General features: G+C 44.2%; 1 protein-coding gene across 4 annotated transcripts in view; it reads left to right on the top strand.

The window, feature by feature from the left end:
* Nucleotides 1-2,440: 2,440 nt before the first annotated feature.
* The window catches only part of LOC126324775 (UDP-sugar transporter UST74c), an 89,407-nt gene continuing 64,620 nt past the window's right edge, over nucleotides 2,441-27,227 (top strand). The window contains exon 1 of one of the 4 annotated variants that reach the window (XM_049995112.1): nucleotides 2,441-2,515. In XM_049995112.1, coding sequence (XP_049851069.1) covers nucleotides 2,484-2,515 — 32 coding nt within the window. In that variant the 5' untranslated portion in view covers nucleotides 2,441-2,483. Of the gene's footprint in view, nucleotides 2,516-12,645; nucleotides 12,710-13,279; nucleotides 13,331-15,247; nucleotides 15,361-27,227 lie in introns of those variants that run through there. The other 3 variants (XM_049995117.1, XM_049995119.1, XM_049995115.1) reach the window with 3 other exon arrangements.

Genomic DNA, 27,227 nt, shown 5'->3' with positions numbered 1-27,227 from the left:
CGTACCGCCGAATTGCTCAACACGTCGGGCGTGAGGTCTCCACAGTACATCGATGTTGTCGCCAGTGGTCGGCGGAAGGTGCACGTGCCCGTCGACCTGGGACCGGACCGCAGCGACGCACGGATGCACGCCAAGAGCGTAGGATCCTACGCAGTGCCCTAGGGGACCGCACCGCCACTTCCCAGCAAATTAGGGACACTGTTGCTCCTGGGGTATCGGCGAGGACCATTCGCAACCGTCTCCATGAAGCTGGGCTACGGTCCCGCACACCGTTAGGCCGTCTTCCGCTCACGCCCCAACATCGTGCAGCCCGCCTCCAGTGGTGTCGCGACAGGCGTGAATGGAGGGACGAATGGAGACGTGTCGTCTTCAGCGATGAGAGTCGCTTCTGCCTTGGTGCCAATGATGGTCGTATGCGTGTTTGGCGCCGTGCAGGTGAGCGCCACAATCAGGACTGCATACGACCGAGGCACACAGGGCCAACACCCGGCATCATGGTGTGGGGAGCGATCTCCTACACTGGCCGTACACCTCTGGTGATCGTCGAGGGGACACTGAATAGTGCACGGTACATCCAAACCGTCATCGAACCCATCGTTCTACCATTCCTAGACCGGCAAGGGAACTTGCTGTTCCAACAGGACAATGCACGTCCGCATGTATCCCGTGCCACCCAACGTGCTGTAGAAGGTGTAAGTCAACTACCCTGGCCAGCAAGATCTCCGGATCTGTCCCCCATTGAGCATGTTTGGGACTGGATGAAGCGTCGTCTCACGCGGTCTGCACGTCCAGCACGAACGCTGGTCCAACTGAGGCGCCAGGTGGAAATGGCATGGCAAGCCGTTCCACAGGACTACATCCAGCATCTCTACGATCGTCTCCATGGGAGAATAGCAGCCTGCATTGCTGCGAAAGGTGGATATCCACTGTACTAGTGCCGACATTGTGCATGCTCTGTTGCCTGTGTCTATGTGCCTGTGGTTCTGTCAGTGTGATCATGTGATGTATCTGACCCCAGGAATGTGTCAATAAAGTTTCCCCTTCCTGGGACAATGAATTCACGGTGTTCTTATTTCAGTTTCCAGGAGTGTATATGTCTTTCCTCTTGGGCGCTAACGACGAGGAGCCATTAAAATCCCGCATGGTGTGGAGTACGGCCCTGTGAATCCGTCAATTCCATATTCGCGTGACAGTCGTGACATCCCGACCAACACGAGCAGAAATATCGCTAGACAATAAACGGCATCTCGATAGGACACGATTCTGCCGCTGTCACATTCCGACGCGTGTTGGTAGACTTTTCTCCTTCTTACACAAGGCATAACACAACCTTCTCACAAGCAAAGAACCTTCGAAAGCGATATCTGAGTGAGAAACCTGCTGTGTAATCCTTCCTTATACACTGTCCAGTCACATTAATGCGACCTCCTGTCAAAAGCCTGAATAGCCACCTTTTACGGCGCGGACCGCTGCGAGACATGCAGAACGCGACTCAGTGGGGTTTTGAAAGGAACCGAAAGGAATGTGGAGGCACACCGACTGCAATGTCGCGGCCAGCTACGCTAGGTTCCTCGGTTGAGAAGCCGTGGTGCGTACAGCCCCCGTGGTCCCACGGGCGCTCGACGGAGATTACATTTAGGGACTTTGGTGGCCAGGGGAGTACGGTTAAGACACCCTGATGTTCTTCGAACCACACATGTGTACTGCGAACTGTGTGACTTTATCGTCTTGCTGATGGTTGGTGGTGGTTAGTGTTTAACGTCCCGTCGACAACGGGGTCATTAGAGACGGAGCGCAAGCTCGGGTTAGGGAAGGATTGGGAAGGAAATCGGCCGTGCCCTTTCAAAGGAACCATCCAGGCATTTGCCTGAAACGATTTAGGGAAATCACGGAAAACCTAAATGAGGATGGTTGGAGACGGTATTGAACCGTCGTCCTCCCGAATGCGAGTCCAGTGCGTCTTGTTGACAGACGCAATTGTGTCAAACAAAAACGAACTCCATGTAGGAGTACATGTAGTCCCCAAGGATAGATGCATATCTGTGTTGAGCCCTTGTGCCTTCTGAAATGAAGAGATCACCCAAGGAACGCCAAGAAAATGTTCCCCAGACCACAACGCTCCCTCATCCTTCCTGACCCTTCCGATGATAGTTGCAGAGTGTTTGTTTGCTTTTAGCCGTTTCACACCGTACACGCCAATGGCCATTTGTCCTATGGAGCATAACACATAATTCATGTGAAAAGGCCAGCGTGTAAATTCCAGCCTTCGTCGCCTATGAACGGCAGTCACCATGGGTGCATGAGCCAGGCACCTGCTGTGGAGGTCCATACGCAGCAACTTTCGCTGAGCGGTCGTTAAGGAGACACTTCTGATAGCCTCTTGGCTCATCTGGGCGGTCAGTTGCTCAACAGTTGCACTTCTGCTCGCCCCGTACACGTCTCCACAGCCGTCTGCCGTTCACCCTGCCCGTCTGTGGCCCGTCATGCATCACACTCGCCTAGGCATCGGATTTCGGTAATGCCTTTCTGTCATGTCCAGTATACTTTAGCCATGGTGGCACTTCAACAGTCTAAAACTTTAGCCTTTTCGGGAATGCTTCCGAAAACCAATGATCGTGTCCTTTTGGGCGTCAGATAAATTTATATGTTACCACATTACGACGACTGCAGTGTTTTCAGCATTCGCCCTGCCCCCCAGCGCTGCTATCTGCGTATACGAATGCGAATTTTGTATATGAAAACTTTTAAAGCTTTCTAACTAATACAGACTGCAGTAACATTCTACGTCTTTATTCTTCATTTTTACACACTGGTTTCTCAGCACAGTCACCCAGGAGAGAAACATATTACTCCCAAAGAGATACCAATTTGTTGATACCGTCACTGTAGAAGGTTTGACTTTGTTGGCGCTGCCAAAACCACACCTCTGCTTGTGTCGCTTCATTATTATCACATTGAAGTCCTCAAAGGTGTTCTTTAAGTTTTGAAAACAGATGAAAATCGGATGGGATCAGTTTGGGATTGCATGGAGGATAATCACTGACAGTGAAACCAAGGCGTCGATTTGTTGCAGATGCCGTGTGTGCTCTGCATTGGCATGCTGAAGGAGACGGTGCTTCACGTATGGACGAACACTTCGAATTCTCCACTCGATTACAACATACTGTTTCTCACGCACCGTCATAACTACGTTACACACTGCCATATTACACGCTACAATTCGGAGCTCTCTAGCAGCATAGGACTGCAAATATGTACGCATGAAGAATAAAGATGTAGGACGTTAATAACGTACAGTATGTGATTGCGCTCAAATATTAACATTTATGTGCATAATCGACGTATATGGAAGGCCCCTTCTTGGTGTTGTACTTTTGATGGCCATCAGAGTAAAAATGTGTCTATAGCAGTGCATCTTCATAGAGGATACAATGAGTTGACCAACATTATGGTTTGATTATGTAACAAAATGAGTCTTAATGTTAAAAACTATTAATATTTTAAAAAACTGTAGTTAGTTTATACTAATGAAATCGTGCATAGTACCTTTTAGTTACCACAGTAATCCGTCTACAGCAAGTGCTGAGTAGTGACTGTGATTCCGTTGGGAATTTCTTGTGTATTTCGTTCAACATAGTGTTCTTGAGCAGGATACGTCTTCCTACTTACTGATTCATATAAAAAGGACATAGATCCTTGACATTCCAAAGGCATAGCTAGCAAAATTCAGGGAAGACAAGACCTCTCCCTCCCTCCTCCTTCCACCCTATTTCTCCCCAGGGAAAAAAAACTGATCTTCGCAAAGCGAAATCGTGTCTTATCCCGCAACATGAGAGGCGTATCAGTCTGAAGAAAGACAGAACGTGTAATGGATACTGACTGATAGCAACTGCATGCATGCCTGTTCGTCGTGAAATCTCAAAAAAACTATTTCACTGTTCGCTGCTGTTCTACTTGCAACTGAAAGTAGATAATTCTAGTAGCGTTGTATCATCAGTTCGTGATGTTCTTCCTCGTGTTACCAGCCTATGCCAAATGTTACCAGAAATATGAGAGTATAAATCATCCACATGCATCTGAACGTTACCTCCCTGGCGGTGAAACAATACGTACAAATATTACACAAACTATACTATCAGTAAGTAGTAGATACCTATACTAAACTGATAGTAAAAGCATGTTAGATGACTAACAAATAACGTTTTTCGATAGTGTTGAATTTTATTTTGTAAAAAGTTGTGCTTCTTTTTCCCATTACTCTCCCTTCCACTCAACGCCCTTGTCCTCTGTGTGTGTGTGTGTGTGTGTGTGTGTGTGTGTGTGTAAGTGTGTGCACGCATATTTTGCAGACACCGTCATTTTAAGGCAAATTTGTAGGTTTTTTTTTAATTATTCTTTTTAGCGACACGCGTGTCTTAAATATGTTACTACGAGAACTGTGACAAAGGTATGGTGCACCAGAGATTCCTACCATCAACCACCGTCACCGTCGGATGGGACGCTTACCTCGAAGGCAGCTTTGGTGCTGCTGGGAAGCAGTTTGCTGCATGGCGGCCCCGGGATTAATTCCCTGCCTTCTCCCACAAACAACATATAGACAACATAGTTTTGTCTTTAATAAGTGGTTCGTTCTATATTCGTCTCGAATCTCGTCTTTTATTCACATCACTTCCTTGTTTCACACTCCTGTCTACCTCTGTCGTTTTTATGTTCACACGAGCATAATTCGCTGTAATTTGATTCAAGAGACATTTGTTATTGAAACAACCGTCCTTCGGTATTATTTCTTATCTTCAATAGTGTATTCTGATATGAGAGAACAGCACGTTTCTTCCTGTATGAGAGTAATAAGAATGTTTTGTACATTTGGTGCTGTGCAGCCTGTAGATACTGTAAATATGTCATTTTATTAATTAACTGATCGACAAAAGCTGCTTTGTGGTAGTATATTTATTACAACGGTCTAGTTTCTGCATTGCACATCCTCAGCTGTATCTGTATTACACTAAAGATACACAATACTTAATGATAATATACAGGGTGACTCACCTAACATTATTGCTGGATATATTTCGTAAACCACATCAAATACTGACGAATCGATTCCACAGACCAGGAGAGGGGCTAGTGTAAATGGTTAATACAAACCATAAAAAAATGCACGGAAGTATGTTTTTTAACACACACCTACGTTTTTTAAATGGAACCCCATTAGGTTTGTTAGCACATCTGAACATATAAACAAATACGCAATCAGTGCCGTTTGTTGCATTGTAAAATGTTAATTACATCCGGAGATATTGTAACCTAAAGTTGACGCTTGAGTACCACTCCTCCGCTGTTCGATCTTGTGTATCGGAGAGCACTGTATTACGTAGGGATCCAAAGGGAACGGTGATGGACCTTAGGTACAGAAGAGACTCGAACAGCACATTACGTCCACATGCTAACACCTTTTTATTGGTCTTTTTCACTGACGCACATGTACATTACCATGAGCGGTGAGGTACACGTACGCAGGTGGTTTCCGTTTTCAATTACGGAGTGGAATAGAGTGTGTCCCGACATGTCAGGCCAATAGATGTTCAATATGGTGGCCATCATTTGCAGCACACAATTGCAATCTCTGGCGTAGTGAATGTCGTACACGCCGCAGTACATCTGGTGTAATGTCTCCGCAGGCTGCCACAATACGTTGTTTCATATCCTCTGGGGCTGTAGATACATTACGGTACACATTCTCCTTCAACGTACCCCACACAAAGAAGTCCAGAGGTGTAAGATCAGGAGAACAGGCTGGCCAATTTATGCTTCCTCCACGTCCTATGGAAAGCCCGTCGAACATCCTGTCAAGGGGCAGCCTAGTGTTAACTGCGGAATGTGTAGGTGCACCATCATGCTGATACCACATACGTCGACGCGTTTCCAGTGGGACATTTTCGAGCAACGTTGGCAGATCATTCTGTAGAAACGCGATGTATGTTGCAGCTGTTTGGGCCCCTGCAATGAAGTGAGGACCAATGAGGTGGTCGCCAATGATTCCGCACCATACATTTACAGTCCACGGTCGCTGTCGCTCTACCTGTCTCAGCCAGCGAGGATTGTCCACGGACCAGTCATGCATGTTCCGTAGATGCATTGCCCCGAGGTTTGTGAAACCCGCTTCATCGGTAAACAGGTAGAACTGCAACGCATTCTCTGTTAATGCCCATTAACAAAATTGCACTCGATGATTAAAGTCATCACCATATAATTGCTGATTTAGCGACACATGAAACGGGTGAAAGCGGTGACAATGCAGTATGCGCGTGTCACTACTTTGACTCAGTCCACCGGCTCTCGCAATGTCCCGTGTACTCATGTGTGGGCTCATGGCAACAGCAGCTAACACACCAACTGCACCCGCTTCTCCTGTGACGGGTCTGTTACGGACCCGTTTGCGTGCTACGACCATACCTGTTGCATACAGTTGGCGGTAGATGTTTTGCAATGTGCGGCACGTTGGATGCCCTCTGTCCGGTTATCGTTCTGCATACACCCTGCAGGCTTCAGCTGCATTTCGTCGACACTCGCCATAGATGAGTATCATCTCCGCCTTTTCAGAGTTCGAATACACCATGAATGCAGAAATAACAATAGCAGCAAGCGCTACATGCGGACACTGCGACAGCTAGACCAAACCACAACAGTGCACTACAGCCACATTCGTAAACATGGTCGTCATCGTAAAAATGTCCCTGCAGATGCTGCTAGCCGACCGTGGCCCGTGTTTGTTACAACACGCTGCTGAACGTCGGAGGTAACTTTAGGTTACAATATCTCCGGATGTAATTAACATTGTCAATGCAACAAACGGCACTGATTACGTATTTGTTTACATGTTCAGATGTGCTAACAAAACTAACGTGGTTCCATTTTTAAAAAAACGAAGGTTAGTGTTAAAAAACATACTTCCGTGCATTTTTGTATGGTTTGTATTAAACAGTTACATTAGCCGCTCTACTCACGTTCGGTCTGTGGAATCGGTTCGTCAGTATTTGATGTGGTTAACGAAATATATCCAGCGGTAACGTTAGGTGACTCACCCTATATATATATACACTCCAGGAAATTGCAATAAGAACACCGTGAATTCATTGTCCCAGGAAGGGGAAACTTTATTGACACATTCCTGAGGTCAGATACATCACATGATCACACTGACAGAACCACAGGCACATAGGCACAGGCAACAGAGCATGCACAATGTCGGCACTAGTACAGTGGATATCCACCTTTCGCAGCAATGCAGGCTGCTATTCTCCCATGGAGACGATCGTAGAGATGCTGGATGTAGTCCTGTGGAACGGCTTGCCATGCCATTTCCACCTGGCGCCTCAGTTGGACCAGCGTTCGTGCTGGACGTGCAGACCGCTTGAGACGACGCTTCATCCAGTCCCAAACATGCTCAATGGGGGACAGATCCGGAGATCTTGCTGGCCAGGGTAGTTGACTTACACCTTCTAGAGCACGTTGGGTGGCACGGGATACATGCGGACGTGCATTGTCCTGTTGGAACAGCAAGTTCCCTTGCCGGTCTAGGAATGGTAGAACGATGGGTTCGATGACGGTTTGGATGTACCGTGCACTATTCAGTGTCCCCTCGACGATCACCAGAGGTGTACGGCCAGTGTAGGACATCGCTCCCCACACCATGATGCCGGGTGTTGGCCCTGTGTGCCTCGGTCGTATGCAGTCCTGATTGTGGCGCTCACCTGCACGGCGCCAAACACGCATACGACCATCATTGGCACCAAGGCAGAAGCGACTCTCATCGCTGAAGACGACACATCTCCATTCGTCCCTCCATTCACGCCTGTCGCGACACCACTCGAGGCGGACTGCACGATGTTGGGGCGTGAGCGGAAGACAGCCTAACGGTGTGCGGGACCGTAGCCCAGCTCAATGGAGACGGTTGCGAATGGTCCTCGCCGATACCCCAGGAGCAACAGTGTCCCTAATTTGCTGGGAAGTGGCGGTGCGGTCCCCTACGGCACTGCGTAGGATCCTACGGTCTTGGCGTGCATCCGTGCGTCGCTGCGGTCCGGTCCCAGGTCGACGGGCACGTGCACCTTCCGCCGACCACTGGCGACAACATCGATGTACTGTGGAGACCTCACGCCCCACGTGTTGAGCAATTCGGCGGTACGTCCACCCGGCCTCCCGCATGCCCACTATACGCCCTCGCTCAAAGTCCGTCAACTGCACATACGGTTCACGTCCACGCTGTCGCGGCATGCTACCAGTGTTAAAGACTGCGATGGAGCTCCGTATGCCACGGCAAACTGGCTGACACTGACGGCGGCGGTGCACAAATGTTGCGCAGCTAGCGCCATTCGACGGCCAACACCGCGGTTCCTGGTGTGTCCGCTGTGCCGTGCGTGTGATCATTGCTTGTACAGCCCTCTCGCAGTGTCCGGAGTAAGTATGGTGGGTCTGACACACCGGTGTCAATATGTTCTTTTTTCCATTTCCAGGAGTGTATATATATAAGGACTTATTTTATGATATATATGCAGTTGGCACGGATAGCTACTGTACATGCAAAGATTAGTTTTGGTATACATCATAGGATGTAAAAATACGTAGCTACAAACGAGTATAAATCACAAGTAGAGGACGCAGTAGAAGACTGCTGATTGCAGCATGGAACTATTATTATGGACGGAGCTTGGTCCTTGTTATTCTTTGATTTACCTGCTGTCTTTTCTTTTCTTTTCATTTGCGTTTAGTTTTATGATACGAATATTGTCGACTATGGTGGTGGTTTTTTACTATTCCTCTTAGTGTGTTTAGTTCAGATGTTATGACTTCTTTAGTAAATGGATATTTTATTTGTCTCTCTATACAGGTTAGTAACATGTGCTTCTTTGTATGGTTTCGGATGTTAAGAAATACTACGCTGATGAGCCAAACCATTATGACCACCAGCCTAATAGCTTATTTCTCCGTCTTTAGAACAAAATAAGCAGATGAAAAAAGTTTTGCATCACCTTGGTTCTGAGAGTTCCGCAACTTGTACAGAAAATTGGAATAGAGATCAAGATAAAAATCGTTTCCGCCCTTTTCATTACTGATCAAAACCACACCTTGCATGTTGTACCAGCAGGTGGTGGTCCATATTGCTGTACACACCAGTACCTCTAATACCCAGTAGCACGTACTCTAGCATTGATGCATGCCTGTATTGGTCGTGGCATGCTATCCACAATATCAACAAGACACTGTTGGTCCAGATTGTCCCACTCAAAAATGGTTCAAATGGTTCTGAGCACTATGGGACTCAACTGCTGTGGTCATGATTCCCCTAGAACTTAGAACTACTTAAACCTAACTAACCTAAGGACATCACACACATCCATGCCCGAGGCAGGATTCGAACCTGCGACCGTAGCAGTCGCACGGTTCCGAACTGCGCGCCTAGAACCGCGAGACCACCGCGGCCGGCGATTGTCCCACTCCTCAATGACGATTCGGCGTAGATCCCTCAGAGTCGTTGTTCGGTCACATCGCCCATAAACAGCCCTTTTCAATCTATCCCAGGCATTTTCGATGAGATTCACGTCTGGAGAACATGCTGGTCACTCTAGTCGAGCGATAACGATCCTGGAGGAAGTCATTCAAAAGATGTGCACGATGGGGCGACGAACTGTCGTCCATGAAGACGAATGTCTCGCCAGTATGCTGCCGATATGGTTTCACTATCGGTCAGAGGATGGCATTCACATATCATACAGCCGTTACGACGCCTTCCATTACCACCAGAGGCGTACGTCGGCCCCACATAATGCCACCCCAAAACACCAGGGAACCTCCATCTTGCTGCACTCGCTGGATAGTGTGTCTAAGGCGTTCAGCCTGACCGGGTTGCCTCCATACACGTCTCCGACGATTGTCTGGAGAAGGCATATGCAACACACTTCGGTAAAGAGAACGTGTTGCCAATCCTTAGCGGTCCATTTGGCATGTTGTTGGGTCCATCTGTACCGCGCTGCATGACGTCGCAGTTGCAGAGATGGCCCTCATCTTGGACTTCTGGAGTGAAGTTGCGCATTATGCAGCCTATTGCGCACAGTTTGAGTCGTAACACGACGTCCTGTGACTGCACGAAGTCATTATTCAACATGGTGGCGTTGCTCTCAGGATTCCTCCGAGCCATAATCCGTAGGTAGCGGTCATCCAGTGCAGTAGTAGCCCTTGGGCGGCCTGAGCGAGACTTGTCTTCGACAGTTGCAGCCTCTCTGTATTTCCTCCATGTCCGAACAACATCGCACTGGTTCACTCTGAGATGCCTGGACACTTCCCTTGTTGAGAGCCCTTCCTGGCACAAAGTAACAATGCGGACGCGATCGAACCGCAGTATTGACCGTCTAGGCATGGTTGAACAACAGACAACACGAGCCGTGTACCTCCTTCCTGGTGGAATCACTGGAACTGATGGGCTATCGGACCTCCTCAGTCTAATAGGCTGAGCTCATGCATGGTTGTTTACATCTTTGGGTGGGTTTAATGACATCTCTGAACAGTCAAAGGGACTGTGTCTGTGATACAGTATCCACAATCAACGTCTATCTTCAAGAGTTCTGGGAACTGGGGTGAAGCAAATCTTTTTTTGATGTGTGCATCACTGATTCTGTATATCAGGGGTCCGATAGTTTGCTGGTGGGTTTTGTGGAGGAATGTGGCATTAGTTGTCTACACAGAGGTCATGTAATTCGCGTAAATAAAGGTCCGCTGATCTGAGTACGCGGAGATAGCACCTTATAGCCACCTAGATGGGTTCCATATGATTTATTTCAGGAGAATTTGGTCGCCGAGATATCAACGTGAGTTCACTAGAACGCTCCTCAAACCACTATAGCATAGTTCTGACTGCGAGACACGGACAATTATATTGCTGAATGACGACATTGCTGTCAGGAAAGACATCAAGCTTGAAGGGATGTCGGGGGTTCGCAGTTGTCACTGTGTCTTCGATTATTACCACAGGTTCCATGTAAGCACAGGACAATGTCTCCCATAGCATAATACTGCTCCCACGAGTCTGCGCCCTTGGTGCGCTACAGGTTCCGGGCCGCCATTCACCTCGATGATGGCGTTTTTGGAGACGACCAACAACATAGAGTAGCAAAAGTGTGATTCACAAGAAGAGCCGACGTTTCTGTTGATCGACGGTCGGATCCGGACGGTCCAGTGCCCACTGCAATCGTAACTGACAATGTCGTTGGTTCAACATGTGAACGCATAGGGGTGGTCTGCTGCGGAGCTCCATGTTCAACAGCGTACGATGAACGGTCTGCGCAGGAAAGCTTATGCGTGCACAAGTATTGTGCTCCTTTGGCAGAGATGTCACAGATCACCATCTATACTATTTTACGCAGCAGACAAGTTCCCGAACCTCACGTTCTGTGAAGAGTTGTGGACGTCCAGCCATTTAGCACGTAGTGGTAGTTTCACTGTCGTTCTACCTCTTTCCTTAAATACCCACGACAGTAGCACGCGAACATTCGACCAGCTTCGCCGTTTTCGAGATACTCGTTCACAGGCTCTGCGTAGTAATAATCTGCTCTTTGCCACACTCACTTATCTAAATGGATTCCCACATTTGCAGTCCATGTCTTCACCGTGATCCTCCGTCCGTGTCTGCTCCGCTTACATTGTGTTATCGCGTCACGTGCCCACAACGCCACCATGTTTTGGCTTATCAGCACATGTATTATACAGTCTGTGGCTGTTTGTTTTCGATAGATTTTGAATTTGTGCATTTTCCCATTTCTTGTGATTTCGGGATAAAAGTATTACGTTTACAATCGAATATGAACAATAAATATAAATATAAATTTTCTTGACCTCGGAATCACAAGACATGGAACAATCTGCAGGCAAATCACTAGCAGCTTCCTACAAGTCTTCAAACTTACTCGTGTAGCTGCTAATACCGATGCATAACACACAACTCCGGTTTCCGTAAACTATTCCCCAGTTCTGGTCAGATGGTACTCATGGACCTGCGCTTATATTCAGTTCTCCATTCATGGCTTTTGAAATAATTCTCACAGGGCATACAAAGAACATTTTACTGTTAATTTAGATGTATAGAAATTAATGTGGACTGAGCTGGGAGTATCCCAAACGTGTACCAACGGCGATTTATCAGTTCTTATTGTGTTACTATTAAAGGATCTTATAGCATTTTACCACTTTGTATCCTGTATTCCATCTTCGTCTTGTTTATTCGTTTTCGTATATTCTGATTGTAAATCTTATTTTATCTCGGATCAGTCCTTTGTTAATCGTATGTTATCAGGGTAGGACTTAAAATAATGTGTATCACGAATTGTCGAATATAATAATTTAATATAGCATTTCCTGTGTTTGGATGGCTATACGGGCATATTCCGAAAGCCAATATATTAATATAAATATATATAGCTGCTACAATGAACATTTTAATTTTTTTGAAAAACATTACGGAAGTGAACGGCCATCGCAGATATTAGCAATACTCGTATATGATACTGTAGGCAGGTGGTAACATACGGAAGATACACACTTCTGGCATCATCTATGGCCTGATAAGCAGCCATTTCTTATCTTGTGGGACGCGACCGCTAGCCGTTCGTATCTGCAGTGTTATCGACGACCGGTGATCTCTGGCAGCAACAGAACCGTAAGTACACTCAGTAATCGACGTGAGGCTGTTACGTGCCTACCTGTTCTGCAATGTGCACAGTGGAGCTACTTGGCTCGGATTCCACGAACGTGAACCAATGATTTCCGTGATTGAGAACTAGTTATACTCAACGGTGTCTCGGGTAGCAGACGTGCAATTTGCTCAATAGGAAAACACATCTGCAAGATAAATATCTGACGATGTGGACACTACACGTCAGCTAGATCTGTTGCACGCTTCCTTTTCTGAGGGGTGCGAGGTGTCTGCACTTTTGCCGCAGCGGATTGCCGATTACTGATGGACTTCGTCCTTTCTTTATTATTATTATTATTATTATTATTATTATTATTATTATTATTATTACTATTACTATTATTTGTTGAATGAGTTCTTAACTTGCTGTTAGTAGTGAAACGTTATACGTGTAACACTACGGCAGTTTGAAAGAAATGTGAGGAATAGTGACCCCGGCCACGCTGAAGAAAAATCATCGGCATATTTTAAACCAGTATTTTTGCTGATGTTGTTGCTGCGTTATTCAGCCTGAAGTCTATACTGTGCAGTTCTCTTCCCCTCTGCATAACTATTGCAACCTACACCCTCTGAAACCTGTTTGAGGTAACGAACTATTAGTTATTCCATCTACCCATACAATCTCCAGTATTCTTTTATAGAGTCACGTTTCAAGAGCGTTTATTACCTTCTCGTGTAATCTATTTATAGTCCACGTTTCGCTTCCACATAGGCAGCATTCCAGAGGAATACTTTCAGAGAAAGTGTCCTGACGCTTACATTTATGTAAGATGTTAAAATATTTCTCTTTTTCAGAAACGTTTTTCTTGCTTTCTTATATTTTTTATAACCTCAGAATCCGAAGTAAAGATGTCATAATGGATATCCAGTCATCGGTCACAGGGGGTCATCTGTCTATTGCGTAACTGATTTCGGTATTTCTTTAGTGTCCCATCTTTATGTAAGTTCTCTTACCACATTACTCCGTGTGTTCCAAGTATTAAGTTGTTAAATACACAAAAAATGCTAATTTGGAAATACTTGTAATTCTGAAAACGGGTAACGGAAGGTAACAAAATAATCAACTGGATCGAACAGTGCCTAGATAAAAGTTTTTTAACTACTTCTACAAAACGAATAAATTGTTCACTGGGGAAATCGTAGGACATATAATTGTGGATGTTCGGAGATGAAACTGGCCAGGGCTCATTCTGCATACGGGAATAATGTTTTAGCGTCGTCCTCCTCAGTTAGTAGTACCAGCCCGTGAGACTATGTTCAGCTTGCTGGAAATGTCAGCTCCTCTGTACGCCAGCACGTATACTGTGGCGTCTTTGCTGCCAATCAGTAAGCTGCCTCGGAAACATGGCCGTGTTAGTCCTTTTATCTTAAAGCTGTGATAGCTGTTCACTAACCCTGATAGTTTCGCCGTCTTCATTTCCTTGTAATGATAGTTTTCGTCTTTCTCTTGTTGCCTCTGTTGTACGGCTCCATGAGTTTCTTCCCTTGCTGAGCACGTGTTCCGCGCTTAGTCACATCCAAACCTCCAGATGTCAGACAGTCAGATCGCTACTAAACGTTGTAAATCAATAATCGACCAAATCACCGATACAGTGTGTGCTACGTGCTATCGTCCAGGAGAACATGCGAAAACTTTAACTAATAAGTACCACCTGACGTATGGAGCACAGCAGAAGCGTAACTGTGAGCGGTTGTCGTACAGAGCTGCCGCGGGGAAGCCGGTAGAGCGTTAGTTTGTTATACCAAGGGTCCCCGGTTTGAGCCCTGGTCATACCATTTTTTGTCCTATAATACGTGTGAACCTATTATAGGGAGAACATATTCTAAACATAAACAAACAGAGCTTAATAATAAAGAAACAACTGCAAACCTACGGAAGTACTAATGGTAATAATAATAACACTAATAACAAAAAAATAATAAGCATAATAAAAAATAATATTAGTAGTAAACAATGTAATAATAAGAATAATAATAAGTACATAACGATCAGAAATCAATACAAACACCACCGCACACTGCTTCTGTGACGATTGTTTTTGTTATACTGTGAAACTACAAATGTACTCTAAAGGCTTGCTACTTTCAAATAAACGAAGCGAAAACGCACTACCAATAAAAAATTTGACCAATAAAAAATGCCGCAAAGACCGAACAGTCCTTTTTCATGTTAGGAATATTTTGTACCAAGTAACCGTTTCACACGTGCTGTAACACAAAAACTGGCATGACCACGGCTCGAACCTGGGACAACAAAGCATCACTCTTCCGACTTCCACACGGGAGCTCTACGGGACACCTATCACTGTTATGCTTTTCCTGTGCTCTTAAAGTCAGGTGTTACCGATTACACACGTTCTCCTGGACGACAACGTATAGCGCAGACTACACTGAAGCGCCAAAGAAACTGGTATAGGCATGCGTAATCAAATACAGAGATATGTAACCAGGCAGAATACGGCACTGCGTCGGCAACGCCTATGTAAGATAACAAGTGTCTGGTGCAGTTGTATAGATAGGTTACTGCTGCTACAACGGCAGATTATCCAGATTTACATGAGTTTGAACGTAGTTTTATAAGCGGTGCACTAGCGATGGGTTACAGCATCTCTGAGGTACGTACAACCACTTCACGAGTGAACCGTGAATATCACGAATCTCGTATAACAATAAATCTCCGACATCACTGAGACCGGAAAAAGATCCTGCAAGAACGGAACCAACGACGACTGAAGAGAAACGTTCAGCGTGATCTTCTGCAAATTGCTGTACATTTCATTGCTGCCGGCAATGACAGTCCAACCCCCCTTCATCGACATGAGGTGAGGGGGGATGGCCGGCCGAGGTGGCCGAGCGGTTCTAGGCGCTACAGTCTGGACCCGCGCGACCGCTACGGTCGCAGGTTTAAATCCTGCGGCGGACGTGGATGTGTGTGATGTACTTAGGTTAGTTAGGTTTAAGTAGTTCTAAGTTCTAGGGGACTGATGACCTCAGAAGTTAAGTCCCATAGTGCTCAGAGCCATTTGAACCATTTTTAGGGAGGATGAAATAAAAATAAAGAAAAAAAGGCAGCGGTGTCCTCGACGAGCAGCAATGAAGTGGCGGCACTGTGTAACACCGACAATGTCTTCGCATTCCAATCCGCAGTGCAAAGACCTAATCTTTTTACCTAACAAGCTGGGTATGCAAAATATTTAATGCCTCATAAGGCACTGAATGCTTTCAGTAAGATCAGTTTACAAAGGCACTATTGTCCTATCACGCCAAAGAATACAGAAACGGAAAATAAGAAGGAGTTTAGTACGGATAAAAAGTTTTAAAACTTGAAAGGAAGCTCTCTGAAGAGTAGAAAAAAGAAGAAAAAACGAAAGAGTGTGCCCTTCAAATGAGCTCCAAAACTTTAGTACTTTTAGCAAAGTCATTGCGTCATTTCATGGCGATTTAATAAAAGAATATTTGGTAGTTACACTTCATTATTCAAGTCCATTTAAGGTAGAGAGGTTTCGCGTGGTACCGTTATCAAACAAGAGGGTCATGCGTCCTACACTGGTTATGGCAGACGACTTTCAGAGCTAACTTGTAAAACACTGTGTTTGTAATTTTTAAAGAGTTTGTGGCGTATTCTTTGGCGCTTTGTGAAAGTGAAGGTATCACAGGCATACAGCTGTATGTGGCACTCTTAGTAGTGTTGAAGAAAGTGTAGAAAATATAGGGTTGTCATGGAATTTATTAATTAATGTATGTAGAGACGGAGCGCCAAGCACGTTGGAAAATAGATCAGGATCTACATCTACATGACTACTCTGCAATTCACATTTAAGTGCTTGGCAGAGGGTTCATCGAACCACAATCATACTATCTCTCTACTATTCCACTCCCGAACAGCGAGCGGGAAAAACGAACACCTAAACCTTTCTGTTCGAGCTCTGATTTCTCTTATTTTATTTTGATGATCATTCCTACCTATGTAGGTTGGGCTCAACAAAATATTTTCGCATTCGGAAGAGAAAGTTGGTGACTGAAATTTCGTAAAAAGCTCTCGCCGCGACGAAAAACGTCTATGCTGTAATGACTTCCATCCCAACTCGTGTATCATATCTGCCACACTCTCTCCTCTATAACGCGATAATACAAAACGAGCTGCCCTTCTTTGCACCCTCTCGATGTCCTCCGTCAATCCCACCTGGTAAGGATCCCACACCGCGCAGCAATATTCTAACAGAGGACGAACGAGTGTAGTGTAAGCTGTCTCTTTAGTGGACTTGTTGCATCTTCTAAGTGTCCTGCCAATGAAACGCAACCTTTGGCTCGCCTTCCCGACAATATTATCTATGTGGTCCTTCCAACTGAAGTTGTTCGTAATTTTAACACCCAGGTACTTAGTTGAATTGACAGCCTTGAGAATTGTACTATTTATCGAGTAATCGAATTCCAACGGAGTTCTTTTGGAACTCATGTGGATCATCTCACACTTTTCGTTATTTAGCGTCAACTGCCACCTGACACACCATACAGTAATCTTTTCTAAATCGCTTTGCAGCTGATACTGGTCTTCGGATGACCTTACTAGACGGTAAATTACAGCATCATCTGCGAACAGTCTAAGAGAACTGCTCAGATTGTCACCCAGGTCATTTATATAGATCAGGAACAGTAGAGGTCCCAGGACGCTTCCCTGGGGAACACCTGATATCACTTCAGTTTTACTCGATGATTTGCCGTCTATTACTACGAACTGCGACCTTCCTGACAGGAAATCACGAATCCAGTCGCACAACTGAGACGATACCCCATAGCTCCGCAGCTTGATTAGAAGTCGCTTGTGAGGAACGGTGTCAAAAGCTTTCCGGAAATCTAGAAATACGGAATCAACTTGAGATCCCCTGTCGATAGCGGCCATTACTTCGTGCGAATAAAGAGCTAGCTGCGTTGCACAAGAGCGATGTTTTCTGAAGCCATGCTGATTACGTGTCAATAGATCGTTCTCTCCGAGGTGATTCATAATGTTTGAATACAGTATATGCTCCAAAACCCTACTGCAAACCGACGTCAATGATATAGGTCTGTAGTTAAATGGATTACTCCTACTACCCTTCTTGAACACTGGTGCGACCTGCGCAATTTTCCAATCTGTAGGTACAGATCTATCGGTGAGCGAGCGGTTGTATATGAGTGCTAAGTAGGGAGCTATAGTATCAGCGTAATCTGAAAGGAACCTAATCGGTATACAATCTGGACCTGAAGACTTGCCCGTATCAAGCGATTTGAGTTGCTTCGCAACCCCTAAGGTATCTACTTCTAAGAAACTCATGCTAGCAGATGTTCGTGTTTCAAATTCTGGAATATTCCATTCGTCTTCCCTGGTGAAGGAATTTCGGAAAACTGCGTTCAATAACTCCGCTTTAGCGGCACAGTCGTCGATAACAGTACCATCGACACTGCGCAGCGAAGGTATTGACTGCGTCTTGCCGCTTGTGTACTTTACATACGACCAGAATTTCTTCGGATTTTCTACCAAATTTCGAGACAATGTTTCGTTGTGGAACCTATTAAAGGCATCTCGCATCGAAGTACGTGCCAAATTTCGCGCGTCTGTAAATTTTAGCCCATCTTCAGGATTTCGCGTTCTTCTGAACTTCGCATGCTTTTTCCGTTGCCTCTGCAACAGCGTTCGGACCTTTTTTGTGTACCATTCGTAGCACAACTGAATGGGAAAATGAAAAATCTTCCAGCACCCACCTCGCACTGATCTGCCTTAGCTTACGAAAGTTCATGTTTGATTTGATTGTATCTCTTGCTTTATTTCAGCATGCCAGAAAAGAGAAACGGGCGCCCACAAGTTCCCCTCCATCAAGCATTTCCTTCAGGATCGATTTCCTCGTTTCCACAAGTCTCGACAAGGCAATCCACCTTGTTCCCTGTGACGATGGAAGGGGCAATCGCTGTTCTCAGGCGTGAGCTCGCCGTCTTCTCGACAAACGCGCTGGTTGCGAAGCTCTGATCTGCTGCATGCGTCTGGTTTTTAGAGAATGCTGCGCAAAGATTGCTTTCTGCAGATCCAGGTTCGGTGCTGTTCTTAAAGTACGGTGTACACTGATCTACGCACTTAATGACTTGATGAAGTGGGGAAGGGCCGAACGTAGAATGGCCGCTTAGTAACTGGCAGGCGCGCCAGCTGGCGCCTCCGCTGCAGCCGTACTTGCCAGCACCGGTCCACATAGTACCGAAGGCGGGTATTACACGACGATCCGCCGCGAACGGCACTGGTCTAGTGTGACAGCCATCTAGCAGTAGAACAGGCGAAACTACAAAAAATAGTAGACACATATCCGCGCGGCAGAATTGAGAGCAGTTCTAAACTGCCGTCAATCCGTGCAAGCGCACTAGGTAGCGATAACTCGCGCATGCGCAGGAGGAGGTACCGCAGTGCTTTCTGCTTGTTATTCGCGTATTGTTTGGTGGCTAGTAACTAATTTCAGATTTTCGTTTTGGGGAATTTCTGCGTTTCTTTCGGTAAGTAGATTTTCATAAATGCAAAAAACTTAACTTTTTTCCAGTAGATTTTCTTTTATACTAGCTGTTTGTGACAGCATTTTTTTTTTCTGCTGATTACTTCGTATTATAGAAATGAAATGGAGCGAAGAGGCGTTAAGCGTCTAAATTCAGGCATACAGCGAGGAAAGGTGTATCTATGTACCCGCTGTATCATAATACGATACGTTGGCAATCTTTCTTTCTGAGTAATATGCATATAACGTTACACGGTGATTTTCGATTAGTATCGAGTGAGCTCCAAAACTGTATTACTTTTAGCAAAGTCACTGGGTCATTTCATGGCGATTTAATAAAAGAATATTTGGTAGTTGCACTTCAGTCTTCAAATCCATTTAAGGTAGGGCGATTTCACGTGGCACCGTTATCAAACAAGAGGATCATGCATCCCACACTGGTTATGGCAGACGACTTGCAGAGCCAACTTGTAAAACACTGTGTTTGTAATTTTTAAAGAGTTTGTGGCGTATTCTTTAGCGCTTTGTAAAAGTGAAGATATAACAAGCACACGGCAGTATGTGGCACTCTTAGCAGTGTTGAAGAAAGTGTAGAATATATATGGTTGTCATGGAATTTATTAATTAATGTGTGTAGAGACGGAGCGCCAGGCACGTTGGAAAATAGATCAGGATTCGTTGCACAACTGAATGAGAAAATGAAAAATCTTCCACCACCCACCTCGCACTGATCTGCCTTAGCTTACGAAAGTTTATGTTTGATTTGATTGTATCTCTTGCTTTATTTCAGCATGCTAGAAAAGAGAAACGGGCAGTGATTGCAACGAAGTCCGTACAGTTTCGCCCAGCGCTACAGACGAGGACTGCAAAACTGAGTAACACATTGCATTTCATTTTCCAAACTTGGAAAAATAACAAAAGTGCACTTTTTAGTTCTGATCCTTTAAAGTGTTGCAAATTGCAATGCATACACCCACAACAACTTTTTAAATGGTGGGCTGTGCTATTCTGTGGCTAAAAGTCAGACTCTTAAATATTCCCCAGTCGCTAGGAAACGTAATGTTGCAACCAGCCTGCTACTTAACAGGGCATGTACTGGTATTTTATCAGTGACCTAGGCTGGTATGATCACAAAACATACAAATGTATTATTTAATTCTTACGTTCTAGAAGGCGTGATAGTTTCCCCCGTAACTGTGTCACACTTGCTAATTCCACCTTCTATCATAGACAGCAGCTTCTCGAAACAGGCCATGTCCAGCCTGACGAAGTTCCTAAATTCTTGCGGATCTTTTATCCTCACTTCTTTCATATGCAATATAATCCTCTGCTTTCGTTCCTTGCTTTCAGCCAGGGTCGAACTCAATAACGTCTGGCTTTTCGTTTTCGTCTCTGCCCTAATCCGAAGGTTTATTGTCACTGCCAGGGTAATACCTCCAAAAACAAGTAGGTCCTCCATGTGCAAAATGTAAATTTAGGTACACATGTACCTGTGTAACCAAGTGTCGTAATACAAAACTAACTGTCGAGTCTGTAATTCAGAACAGTAGTAACCTACATAATAGAATAACAATTACTTTATAAATAATGATAAAAAACAATTTCTTACTAAATAGGAGTCTTTAGCTCACATAAATAATTTGAAGGAATGACGTTTCAATATGTCACAAGGTTCCCCTGTGTTTCGCGCGGTAGAACGAAGGACTTTACAAGAGAGCATGTGCGCCAAGTATATCCAGCGTGGATGGTAATAGGTCTACATAAACCAGCAAGTAGTTACAGATATGCACGCTTGGGGCGCTGGTGCATAGGTGTACGGTTTACGCGCATTGTGTAATAGCTGCTTAACAATGGGACCGTTAATGTTCGCCTTCAGAACTAGGCTATTCGTTTTGGGCGTGCGCACTAGCCATTTTTCTCTTACCGTACCTAACGGCCCCTCTTGCAACAAAGATCTGTTGCCGTAACCACAGTACTTGAAGGTTTGTCTCCAAGACGAGGTCTGAACGTGTACCAGTTTGACAGACTGAGTCATGAGATGTATTAAGGCACAGTTCCACGCAGCGACAAGTTTGGCCGCAGCACTCACGGATTAGCAACATTCCCGTAACTTCGCATATGCGATTCTGTAGAAAAATCCTCCATCTTTTCTGCCAGACACTTAAACTCTTACAGACGAAACCCTCAGAGTCTGGAAACCGAAATTCTTCGCTTAAAAACGCCAGGGGGATTCGCTGTTTCCTATTTGTAACAAGTCATCAGTCTCGTGACTGGTTTGATGCGGCTCACCGCAAATTCCTCTCCTGTTCCAACTTTTCCACCTCAGAGTAACACTTGCAACCTACGTCCTCAATTATTTGCTGGGTGTATTCCAATCTCTGTCTTCCTCTACAGAGTTACCCTCTACAGTTCCCTCTAGAGCCGTGGAAATTATTCCCTGAAGTCTTACCAGACGTCTTATACTGTCCCTTCTTCTTGTCAGAATTTTCCATATATTCCTTTTCTCGCAGATTCTACAGAGAATCTCCTCATTCCTTACCTTACCGGCTCACCGCATTTTCAACATTCTTCTGTAGCACCACAACTCAAATGTTTCGATGATTTTCTGTTTTCCCATAGTCCATGTCTCACTACCATACAATTCTGTGTTCCAAAACGTACATTCTCAGAAATTTATTTCTGAGATCAAGCCCTATGTTTGATGCTACTAGATTTCTCTCGGTCACGAATGCCCTTTTTGCCAGTGCTAGTCAGCTATTTATGCCCTTTCTACCTACGTAGCACAATATCTTAACTTCATTTACTTCGTGACCACCAATTCTGATGTTAAGTTTCTCGCTGTTCTCATTTCTCTTACTTCACACTACTTTCGCCTTTCTTAGATTTACTCTTGATCCATATTCTGTACTCATTAGACTGTTCATTCCACTCAGCAAGTCCTGTAATTCTACTTCACCTTCACTTAGGATAACTATGTCATCAGCGAATCTTATCATTGATACGCTTTCACCTTGAATTTTAATCCCACTCTTGAAACTTTCTTTTATTTCCGTCATTGCTTCTTCATTGTATAGACTGAGCAATAGGGGCGAAAGACTACATCTCTGTCTCATACCCTTTTTAATCCGAGTACTTCGCTCTGGGTCTTCCACTCTTATAGTTCCCTCTTGATGCTTATTGTATATTACCTATATTTGCCTATGGCTTACCCCCGTTTCTCTCAGCAATTCAAACATGTTACACTAGTTTACATTTTCGAATGCTTTCTCCAGGTCGATAAATCCTATTAACGTGTCTTGATTTTTCTTCAGTCTTACTTTCATTCTCAACCGCAACGTTAGAACTGCCTCTCTGGTGCCTTTGCCGTTCCTAAAGCCAAACTGATAGTCATATAACCGATCCTCCGTTTTCTTCTTCGTTTTTCTGAGTATTATTTTTGGCAGCAACTTGCATATATGAGCTGTTAAGCTGACTGTGTTGTAGTTCTCGCACTTTTCGGCTCTTGCAATCTTCTGAATTCTGTGGATGGTGTTTTTCAGAAAGTCCTCTGGTATGTCACCAGTAGAGGTGGCAAAACTAACGTAGCAGTTAGAAATAACTGTTACTGAGAAGTAGCTGTCCGCTGATAACCGCTCATCTGATACCAGCAGTTTTTTGAATAACTGCCAACAGTGTCTCGCGCCATTTGTTTACCGAAGATCGTACTACCCTTTCGCGTCAACTCATCTGAAATATGGCTACAATGGAAAGGGATAGACGAACTGAAAGCTGTTCTGTAGGTCATGGAAATAACTGTGAAACTGCGCGCCATCTGTTGATAGAACTGTGTACTAATTCGAGCGCTCTTCTACTTTCATCACAAACAATTAAATGAAGTTAATGTCTGAACGGTGGCTGATAGGAACGACCGTAAAGACATTGCACATGTACGGTCGTCACCTTGAATCACAGTTCTGTTTGTCAGTTTAGATTAGGCGAGTAGTGCAAATAGTTACAGTCAGGAATTCGAGCGCTATGGAAATAAGTGTCAGAGGTATTTTTCGCTGATAGTCATCTTATTCGCTCACAGTTCTCTTTTCTGGCAGTTAAAGGGTTACCATTACAGTTAACCTCGATGCTGGTGACTGCTGCCGCCAGTTAAATATCGTAGAACCCGGTGATATTTCCAGAGAGGATAGTCACTGGAGTGAACAAAATATTTTCGTACTGCTACGGAAATAACCACTGTCCATCGGCGGTTCCAGCGAGTTGACAAATGACGGGATTCTATTCTCTTCACGTCTTGTATTTCCTGAACACGTGTCATTCTCTTTCCGGCCTTTAGTTGTGTTAGAGGGTATTGATTTTCGTTTCGTGTCCTTGTTTTTCTTTGTGTTGTTACTACTAGACTGATAGTACTAGCAGTAGTCTTACAAACAGCATGAAAAGCTAAGAAACACTGTAAAGAGTATGCAACTCATAAATATTTTCTTGGGGGTTACTGAAATATTTGAGTATTATAGGAGATGGAAAATAGTTGTGTATCTTCTCAAAGTATACCACATCCCTAATGCTTATGATGACAAAAGTGCTGGTGCTGGATCAGATCAATCTCATCAAAGTGTATCTCACCAACCTGAGTACCAAAAAAAAAAAAAATGTGTAATTTGGTGAAACTTAGCTTTGTGGCTTTACTAAGAGAAAAATGAGTTTTCTCAGTTTGCACGCATCCATTGCAAATCGGCTTCATTTATTTAATTAGTTTTTGGCCACTGACTTAGAAACATTTTCTACATAGTTTTACACAGGAAAATTGTACAATGGAATATTTACACTTCAAACATAAGTATGACAAATTAACCATTTGATGGAGGGGCATATTGGGAATAAATACAGGTATGGTTACAACAATAATCAGGTCAGACACTTAGTCAGTGGTATTTAAATAAAAGTTTAGATTTCTTTATATTGCAGCCTACTACTGCTTGTGCTTGTTTCATGAACAATTTTGAATAATATCCGCTTTTTTGTTTTCAAAGAGCTCAAGTCAGTTCATTTACCATTATGTTAAGCAACACTAAAAAATTTGTCAGTGCACTTATTGCTATGTTGAGATTCTGTTAATATGCACAGCTTCGCGCTTCATTTTGAGTGCTCATCTGTCTCATTCATTAATTAGCCTGTATTCAGACAGTTAACTGTCATGGTGTTAAATTGTGAAAAGAGAAAGAAAAGTCAAAGCAGGCAGCTAGCATTGACCGACGAAGTGTTTATTATTGCCTCAGATGTGTGACAGAAGGAAAAAAAAGCAAAACATGGAATCGACAGGTAAAGTATTCCTCAGTACAGGAAATTAAGTTATTAGGAACCTTCTGATAATTTGCTGCAAATTCGTATTCCTCACATCAATACTATTAATTCAGACTGTCACAACCTGGATACCAAAAGAAGAATTAGATGATCAACAGAGTAAAATGGTATCGTAATGATGTCTGAGGCGCCGGCCGCGGTGGCAGAGCAGTTCTAGGCGCTTCAATCGGGAACCACGCGGCTGATACGGTCGCAGGTTCGAATCCTGCCTCGGGAATGGATGTGTGTGATGTCCTTAGGTTAGTTAGGTTGAAGTAGTTCTAAGTCTAGGGGACTGGTGACCTCAGATGTTAAGTCCCATAGTACTCAGAGCCATTTGAACCATTTTGATGTCTGAGGCGTTTAAATCTGTTACCCTTACGAGGTTAACACAAACAGTCATCCACTGGAATTCTGCGTACAGTAGAGCCAAATGTAAGAGATACATAACAAACTGAAGGCTTGGAGAAAAGTAATTAGTCATTCTCCCAAAAAAATTAAGACCCTCGCGGTAGCCGAATAAATCCAGCAATTTTCCACATTTCACCTAAAACTTGGATTAGCGTACTCACATTTTCCTCAAATGGAATAAATGAATCTATCACGTTACGAATATTTTTGTGTTGTATTACAACCCTGTACACTTATTCTGCTAAGTGAACAGCAGAAGAAATTAAGCTTTGAATGTAACCTACAGTATTTATCTTACGTATTAGTTCATACTTCAAAACAGCAAGTTTTTTAACATTTCACTTAAACTGTGCTGTTGTGTAGTTCCGTGTACTTTCTGTTGCACCTGCGAGAATAATATTTCTAATAGCGACGGATAACTTACATATATATATAGTATGAAATCCCAATAACCGTCCAAACATAAACTGAAATGTACCGTACAGTTAATTAACTAAGGTTATGGCACGATTCATACGACATTCCTGCCACTTTGCACTACTTGCAGTTATAATTATACTGATAACTAAACTGATGGATTCCACCCACTTCGCCGGCCAGTGTGGCCGAGCGGTTCTAGGCGCTTCAGTCTGGAACCGGGCGACCGCCACGGTCGCAGGTTCGAATCCTACCTCGTGCATGGATGTGTGTGATGTCCTTAGATTAGTTAGGTTTAAGTAGTTCTAAGTTCTAGGGGGCTGATGACCTTAGATGTTAAGTCCCATAGTGCGTAGAGCCATTTGAACCATCCACCTAATTCGTTATTTAACTGTAACCTCGTCGGAAGTATTGGGTAGTGAAAAATAACTGGCAGTTATTTGTAATCGTTAAAAATAATGGTTATAAAAATTACTGTAACCGTGATAATGGTTGGTCCAAAATAACCGTTTGGCCCGCCTCCAGTCACCAGTACCATACATTCTACACACCTACAAGAACAGTCGTTTTGTTGCCACTTCCCCAACGATTTTAGAAATTTCAGTGGAATGTTATCTATCCCTTCTGCCGTATCTGATCTTAAATCCTCCAACGATCTTTTAAGTTCTGATTCTAATTCTGGATCCCCTAGCTCTTCACTATCGATTCCTGTTTCTTCTAATGTTACATCCCCTGCTTTTAATGTCACTGAATGTTATTTTGACATTTCTATAAGCTGAGCTAGTCCTTCCAACAATCATTTCTTTTTTGATTTATCCACATTTTTTATGCAGCTTTTTCGCCTCAGCTTCCTTGCACTTCCTGTTTGTTCCCAATTTATTTCCAAATTCTGTGATTGCTCCTTTTTAATATGTCGATTCCTCTTCTACAGAACCATGTGCTGAGCAATATCTATAGCCTCAGAGAACTTGAAGCGTACCTCTTTATTCTTTAGTATTTCAGTGCCCCACTTCTCTGTCTCTGCTCTTTGATTCTTCCTGAGCAGTCTCCTAAATTTCAGCCTACTCTTCTTCAGTACTTGTTGTGTAATGGCCGCATACACAAAGGTAAGGAGAGGTAGGCTACAGAGTTTTGCAGCAACTGTCGTCGTAAGGAATCTGCACAAGAGTCGAAATGATTGCCGAAAACAAAGCTAACAGAAGATTTACTTAACTTGTACAGGGTAGGACAAACAAAAGTGGCCTGAAGAACAGAGTTCTAGAGTACTAAGATACACAGCAGAGGGAAAGAAATACAGTACTAACATGATTATAGCAGATGTTAAAAGTGACCACAATTCATCTCGGCACTTCTGGGCCTGCTCAGCAAACTGCTGAAGGCGGATTGAAGCTGGACTGCTGGAACTGCTTCAGTCTCATCCAAAATGTTATGATGCAGTTCTTATAGACTCGGAGGGTTGTTATGATACATCTTAGACCTGAGGGCTCCCCACAACAAGTAATAGCACAATGGCAGATCAGGTGACCTGGGTGGCCAGCTAGAGCCGTGTCCAGAATGACCCCTGCTAACAACTCTGTCAGGCGTGAAGATTCTGTAAATGTGGTCCAAGGTTCGGCCGGGTGCATGGGCAGTTGCTCCATCCTGATGGAAGTAACCCTAGGAATTTTCCTCCTCCGTTAATGCTGCCACAAATGGCTACAAAATGTTGATGATATCGTCCGGGCCGCTTTTATTTGCCCCGCGCTGTGTTTTTCCAAACATAGGAAGACCCATTACAAATGATGCACCAAGAAATAGAGTTCGTCTCATACAGTAAC

This window comes from Schistocerca gregaria, chromosome 2 (assembly GCF_023897955.1).
Source record: "Schistocerca gregaria isolate iqSchGreg1 chromosome 2, iqSchGreg1.2, whole genome shotgun sequence".
NCBI lineage: Eukaryota > Metazoa > Arthropoda > Insecta > Orthoptera > Acrididae > Schistocerca > Schistocerca gregaria.
Note: the sequence above shows the minus strand (reverse complement) of the source record. Positions and strands in the feature narration are given on the sequence as shown.